Source organism: Microcaecilia unicolor, chromosome 8 (genome assembly GCF_901765095.1).
Source record: "Microcaecilia unicolor chromosome 8, aMicUni1.1, whole genome shotgun sequence".
In the NCBI taxonomy this organism is placed as follows: Eukaryota; Metazoa; Chordata; class Amphibia; order Gymnophiona; family Siphonopidae; genus Microcaecilia; species Microcaecilia unicolor.
In genome coordinates, this window is record NC_044038.1 from 9652517 (window position 1) to 9660145 (window position 7629).

At 45.5% G+C, this 7629-nt stretch overlaps 1 protein-coding gene across 1 annotated transcript in view; it reads left to right on the forward strand.

Moving 5' to 3' along the window:
• Positions 1 to 7161, forward strand: part of PEMT (phosphatidylethanolamine N-methyltransferase) — a 163478-nt gene extending 156317 nt beyond the window's left edge. Inside the window, 2 exon segments of the mRNA XM_030212849.1 lie at positions 4433 to 4507; positions 6303 to 7161. Of these exon segments, the coding sequence (XP_030068709.1) occupies positions 4433 to 4507; positions 6303 to 6357 (130 nt within the window). The 3' untranslated portion in view covers positions 6358 to 7161.
• Positions 7162 to 7629: the final 468 nt, after the last annotated feature.

The following is a 7629-nucleotide window of genomic DNA, read 5'->3' on the forward strand; positions in this document are numbered from 1 at the left end:
TACAGATTTTATAAATAAGTCAACCAGATCTCCTACCAATTAAGTACATTAAAGGCTGCTTTCAATTGCTGTTTGCTGCCTAGAATTAATCAAAGAGGCAGTGGAAGAAGCAGGGGCGTAGCCAGACACCCAATTTTGGGTGGGCCTGGGCCCAAGATAGGTGGGCAGAACTCCACCCTGTCCCATGAGTGATTTGGTCTCTCCCTCTCTCGCCTGCATGTGATATGGTCTCTCAAACATCCCCCCCCCCCTTCCCTGCGTACCTTTTAAATAGCAGATTTTCACCAGCAGCAAACAGCAACTAATACGCACTGCTCATATTGGCTCCACAGCCTTCTCTCTGATGCAACTTCCTGTTTCCACATAGGCAGGAATACATCAAAGGGGAGGCTGTGGGGCTGGTGTGAACAGTATGTGTCAGTCGCTGCTCGCTGCAGGCCAAGATCTTCTATTTACAAGGTATTCAGGAGGGACAGTTGTTGGGAGTTTTCGACTGGTGGGGCATGAGGATCCCTGCCAGTCACATCATAGGTGTGCTGCTACTGGGTGGGCCTGAGCTCAAATTGGGTGGGCCTGGGCCCACCTGGGCCCACCCTTGCCTACCCTTGCCTACGCCACTGGGAAGAAGGAGATGGAAGGAATCAAAGCTGTACTGTGCCTCTGACCTTCTAGAGAAGCAAACTAAGAGGAAAGCAAACATGGAAGATGAAACCCTGCTCTTGATTTCACATCATGAGTGGCTACTTTTTTTGAGATATCTTGGGGGGGGGGGGGGGGGGGAAATCTTGAGAAACTCTAAAGTTCTTCTTTTCAAAAATCAAGTATGTCCATATCTAGACTTTCGGCTGTAGATGGTAATTGTGTTCAGTTTTGGAGGCTGTATCTTGCTGAAGATGTAAAAAGACTGGAAGAGGTGCAAAGAAAAGCTATAAAAATGGTTTGGGATTTGCGTTGCAAACCTTACGAGGAGAGACTTGCTGAACTAAACATGTATACCTTGGAGAAACAGGGGTGATGTGATACAGACGTTCAAATATTTGAAAGGTATTAATCCGCAAATGAACTTTTTCTGGAGATGGGAAGGTGGTAGAACTAGAGGACATAAGGTTGAAGGGGGGCAGACTTAGGCGTAATATCAAGAAGTATTTTTTCACGGAGAGGGTGGTGGATACATGGAATGCCCTCCGGCAGGGGGGAGGTGGAGATGAAAACGGTAATGGAATTCAAACATGCATGGGATAAACACAAAGGAATCCTATTTAGAAGGAATGGATCTATGGAATCTTAGTGGGGATTGGGTGGTGATGCCGTTATTTGGAGAATAAAACCGGTGCAGGGTGAACCTCTAGGGTCTGTGCCCTGATCGTGACTGAATAGATATGGAGGGGCTGGAGTGTAAATTTTAAGGGGCTTCAACGTTAGCTTTAGAACTTTTAGTACAGGAACAGTGCTGGGCAGACTTTTACGGCCTGTGCCCTGAGAAAGGTAAGGACAAATCAAACTCTGGTATACATATAAAGTATCACATACCATATAAAATGAGTTTATCTTGTTAGGCAGATGGGATGGACCGTTCAGGTCTTTATCTGCCGTCATTTGCTATGTTATGTTACTATATTTCCATTACATTTCCAGAGACCTTCTTTTTAAAATCAAATATGTCCACATTTAGCCTTTCAATTGTAGATGGTACAACATACTATTTCCATTACATTTCCAGAGACCTGCCCAGCTGCTTCCTCGTTCAGGTGGCAGATGCTCTTACATCACAGGTTTTCTGGAAGAAAGAGGTCATAAGAATGTAGATTAGACTTTGCTGATCCAGAGCGAGATCCATCGATCCCAGCATCCTGTCAACAATAGTGGCCAATCTAAATTGCAAGTATCGGGCAGATCCCAAAACGTCGATCTGTTAATTGTAGTGTCTTTCCAGGGATAAGCGAGGGCTTTTCCTAGGTCTGCCTAGCTAAACATGTTTTTTTTTTTTTTACTTTTTTTCCTCTAGCTCTAGGAACTGGTCCAAACCTTTCTTGAACCTTGCTGTGTTAGTCCTTCCAGGATAATTCATACCTCTTCTGAACCCTGCTATACCAGTCATTTTGACCATGTCCTCCTGCAGATGTTTCCACATCATGTGTTGCATGAAAAAAAAAATACAGTCTGCTGGTTGCTAGCTTCCTGGAGTGTCTTTTCTTTTAGTGTTGTTTGACAGGAAAATCAGCGGTCCTCAGTTTAACCCCTCCACCATGATTTTGTAAACTTTTATCATATCCCCTCTATCTTCCCCTTTCCAAACAGAAGAGCCCTAATCTGTCTAGCTTATCTTCAATACTATACTGTACTTCATAAATGTTATACCCCGCCATATCCCTTATCTAGGTTCCTTAGCAGGTTACACAAAAGAGGATAAGGAATAACATATAATAATTATATCTCAACCCAATCATATTGTCAAATCTAATTAAAATAAGACATCAAACACTACTACTACTACATAGCATTTCTATAGTGCTGCCAGGGTTACGCAGCGCTGTACAAGTTTAAACATGGGGAAGGACAGTCCCTGTTCAAGAGAGCTTACAATCTAAAGGTAACAAACTATGTAGTCAGTGTAGGTATCATGAATGGGGAAGGTGGTTAGGCGCCAAAGGCAAGGGAAAAGAGATGGGCTTTGAGTAAGGACTTGAAAATGGGCAGGGAGGGCGCATGGCGTATGGGCTCGGGAAGTCTGTTCCAGGTATAAGGTGATGCGAGGCAGAAGGGGCGTGTCTTAACTCTCTTGTGAGAAGCAATATAAGATGAACTCTGTCGAATATATAACGGTAAAGAATTCCAGCTTTCAACCGCACGATAGTAACAAGAACTTTGAAGCACACTTCCATTTATCCAGGGAATGGAGTGCACGGGAAGGGGTGTAGGGAAGGATGAGTGTGGAGAGATACTGGGGAGCAGCAGAGTGAGTACATTTATAGGTTAGTAGAAGAAGTTTGAACAGGATGCGAAAACGGATAGGGAGCCAGTGAAGGGACTTGAGGAGAGGGGTACTACTACTATTTAGCATTTCTATAGCGCTACAAGGCATACGCAGCGCTGCACAAACATAGAAGAAAGACAGTCCCTGCTCAAAGAGCTTACAATCTAATAGACAAGAAATAAAGTAAGCAAATCAAATCAATTAATGTGTACAGGAAGGAGGAGAGGAGGGTAGGTGGAGGCGAGTGGTTACAAGTGGTTACGAGTCAAAAGCAATGTTAAAGAGGTGGGCTTTCAGTCTAGATTTAAAGGTGGCCATGGATGGGGCAAGACGTAGGGGCTCAGGAAGTTTATTCCAGGCGTAGGGTGCAGCGAGACAGAAGGCGCAAAGTCTACTACTATTGGAGATTCTAGATGGAATGTTGCTACTACTACTACTATTTAGCATTTCTATAGTGCTACAAGGCGTACACAGCGCTGCACAAACATAGAAGAAAGACAGTCCCTGCTCAAAGAGCTTACAGTTTAATAGACAAAAAATAAAGTAAGCAAATCAAATCAATTATTGTGTACAGGAAGGAGGACGGTAGGTGGAGGCAGGTGGTTACAAGTGGTTACGAGTCAAAAGCAAATTTAAAGAGGTGGGCTTTCAGTCTAGATTTAAAGGTGGCCAAGGAAGGGGCAAGCCGTAGGGGCTCAGGAAGTTTATTCCAGGCGTAGGGTGCAGCGAGACAGAAGGCGCGAAGTCTGGAGTTGGCAGTAGTGGAGAAGGGAACAGATAAGAAGGATTTATCCATGGAGCGGAGTGCACGGGAAGGGGTGTAGGGATGGACGAGTGTGGAGAGATACTGGGGAGCAGCAGAGTGAGTACATTTATAGGTTAGTAGAAGAAGTTTGAACAGGATGCGAAAACGAATAGGGAGCCAGTGAAGGGTCTTGAGGAGAGGGGTAGTATGAGTAAAGCGACCCTGGCGGAAGATGAGACGGGCAGCAGAGTTTTGAACCGACTGGAGAGGGGAGAGGTGGCTAAGTGGGAGGCCAGCAAGAAGCAGATTGCAGTAGTCTAAACGAGAGGTGACAAGGGTGTGGATGAGGGTTTTGGTAGAGTGCTGGGAAAGAAAGGGGCACCTTTGGAATTTCTATTCAGAAAGATTATAGAGCACAGTTTTTCTCCTGCTAAATTATGCCGTATTCAGCCTATAACATCCTCCAGCAATTTGATTTGCCCAGTCCCATTTATCCTCTTCCTTCCATTAGGTCACTGAGATAACCTATTATGTCTATATTACCCTTCCTTCTGCGATGTGAAACGTGAAGGGATACAGTGTCAGTAATAATCATCACTATACAACATCAGCCTGAAACCTTTTAATTTTATAATAAGTACTTATGCCAACTGCAGAGCTGCTTCTGACATAAGTATAGCTCTAATCTGCACTTCTGTTTCTCTGGAAAACAGGAATGGAAGTCCAGCTGGTCTCGTCCTGACAGCAATAGTGGCACTGGCTTACAAGATTGCTATTATGTTTGAAGGGTAAGTTTACTTTCAGTTCTTTTCCAATAAAATTTGTAGGCAAAGCTCTGAAGAGCCTGTTGAGGAGCACCTTGTGAAGGACCTGTGTTCGGAAGTTACCTGACCTCTCTCCGTGTGGGTAGAATGCTGAAGAGAGAGAGCAAAGGGACCATGGCTTTTCTCTTGTCTGTTCTCACTAGGACTGTAACACAGAGATAACTGATCTTCACGAGAAGTAGCCCCAGCATCTTCATCCAGCGACTCTGTGACCTTGGCCAAATCATTTCACCCTCTGTTGTGAACCTATGTGGTCAAGGAAATAACTAGTGTCTCTGAATATGTGACTCGTCTTGAGCTTTGTTTTTGGAAAAATGACCAGTAAATGTAAAATCCAAAGCTGAATTGTACCCCTGCAAAGTTTGGGTTTAGGCTTCTGGACTAGTCAACAGCACACTGTAGTTACTCCTGAATCTGGGTGCTATGCTAGGATCTCAGGCCAGCTGTGACCATTTCTGCCATGGCCTTCACACCACATGCAATGCAAGACCTTGCACTGGATCCCTTTGAGTCAGGGTTTGTTCCTGCACCTTTCTATCTAAGCCAGAGACATCCATTCTGATCTGGTGCACCTGTCTTCCTGCTGCATTCTGGGGCTGATGAGCACAGTGTACTGGTTCTCAGTCCGGTCCATGGAACACACCTAGCCACTCAAGAGTTTCAGGATAGCCACACTGATTATGCATGAGATGTATTGCCTCCTTTGCATGCAAATCTAGGTCATGCATGTTCATTCTGAATGTCCTGAGGTGTGGGCTGTGTCCCAAGCACTGGGATGAGGATTTTCTTTATTGCCACACTAAGGGGACCCTCTTTGTTTAGTCATGTGCTCTCTGATTACAAACCAATTCTTCTGGTTTCTGGCGGCTAAGCCAGAGAGAGACTGAGCTGCTTCAGAAGGTGGGTGAGGTCTCTGTCGTAATAAACAGGATTTTCTAGCAGTGGCGTAGCCATGGGTGGGCCAGGGCCCATCCTATTTGGACTCAGGCCCACCCAAAATTTTGGCACTCTTGCTGTGGCTGGCAGAGATCCTCAAACCCCACCAGCTGAAGATTTCCTCCTCTTCAGGCAGCTGGTGCTCCTTCAAACCGCAGCTGGCAGAATTTGCCTTGAGCTGACATCTCTGCACATGCTTAGTTTCCATGCATGCACAGCCTGCTGGCCATGGCATCAGCTCAAGGAAAGGGCTGCTGTTAGGAAAAGCGCTGACTGCCTGAGCAGGAGGAAATCTTCAGCTGGCGGGGTTTTTTAGATCCCTTCTTGCTCAGGTATTTAATATTTTGGGCTTGCAGGTGGAGGGAGGGACAGAGAGCAGAGCAAATCAGAGCAGAGGGGGGCTAGGGACGGGGGGAGCATGAATTCCATGCCCACCCACCTTGGACTTAGGCCCACCCAAAATTGGCTGTCTGGCTACGCCCCTGTTTTCTAGGACACCCACTATCCTCTTGTGTGGTGTGCTCCTGACCAGTCATTGAGACATGTGCTGGTTAACATATTCAGCAGTTCCAGACTAAGTCATATGAATGTCAAGGTCAGATTGACATTTGGGTCTCCCTTAATGCAGCACCCGAGCCACCCCATGACCCAGATGGGCCAATAAGTCGATGTTTGAAAAAATAAAATGAGCCCGGAATCTTATTTGCTTTGCAGTTCTCAAATAAATGTCTTCCTGAGCGTCAGATGCAATGGAGAGGCAAGTAGCAGATAATCTTATCACTTTATGGCTTCTAGTTGACATTTTTAATTTTTCCCCTACCAGGCCTTTCACGGAGGAAATTTATCGGCAGAAACAAAAGTCTGGGAAGAATAAATAACAGCAGGATGTGTTTGCTGTTACCTACCTTCCAGCTGCTGGCCTGTGCAGACACCTCCAGGCAATCTGACTGGATAGATAGATGTCATCATCTTTCTCGAGATGCAAGGACCCCCAACTCACCCACCTTGATCTTCAGTGATTAACTGTCCCCAGAGCCCCTCAAACCTGCCCTCAGCTGGATGTGAGCCCAGAGGCAACTCGCAGCTCTCCCCAAACCTACCTTCATGCATGTGCAGAGGGATCAGCCCCAGCCTTTTTCCCTGGCATATGCCAGCATTTTTGTTTAGCTAAAGGCAGAATTGATTCCTTAAGTGTCCAGGATCTGCTCTTTTTTTTGTTGTTTTGTTTTGTATTCATTTGTTTAAGAATAGGGGGTAGGGGAGAAAGTTCTGTTTTGACAGAGTCCCATTCATCCAGGGTTGCCGGTGGCAGTCTTCCAGTTATTGGGTTTCCAGGTAATGAAAGTGTCTCTCTAAGCTTTCCTCAGGGTCACCAGCTGACTCCAGCTTTTTTTTTTTTCCAGGGCACATAAAACTATTCCTGTTTTTTACTGCCATGGTGCATGGTGTTAAAGCTCAGGTTTCCTTCACAGCACCTGTTCACATGCCTGGGAGATAAAACCAAGACTGGGTTATCCTGGCCCTGCAACAGCGGAGTAAACCAAAGAAGCGTAGTCGGCTCTGTAACGGTGGAAGCAGTTGGTATAACCCTCTCTGTCTCGTTTGAAGACACACAAGTGTCTCAAGAAACCTAACTAATAAAATCCTTTAGGCTGTAGTACTCAGCCCAAAGGCAGATGGTAATTTCAATAGTTAAGCCTGCTTAATCTTTGAAGGTTTTTAATGAGTTTTTTTTGGAAAATTCATTTATTTTCCCTCTGGTGTTTTGTCACAGGGAATAATTATAAGCTTGTTTATCAGGGCCTGATATTCAAATTGATTTAAACTGTCAGGAGAGACTCCTCCTGCCCAGTTAAATTGCCTGTGGCCACCTAATTCTCGCTATTCATTATCTTTAAACTGGGCTTTGCCACTAACCCCCTCCCCCCCCCCCCATATTTAAAAAATGGGCAGGTCAGGAGCAGTACAGGGGGTGGCATTGGGGAGGAGTCAGCAGTTATGAGGGTGGCGGCAGTATTCAGGGCCAGATACCTGCATAGCTGAGCAGTCAAATTTAAGTCACCTCAAAAGCTGTCCTAATTCGGGCCACTTAGCTGTGCCGGTGCATAACTTTCTTTTATTTTTTAGTGTTTGCAATCCCCCTCCCCCAG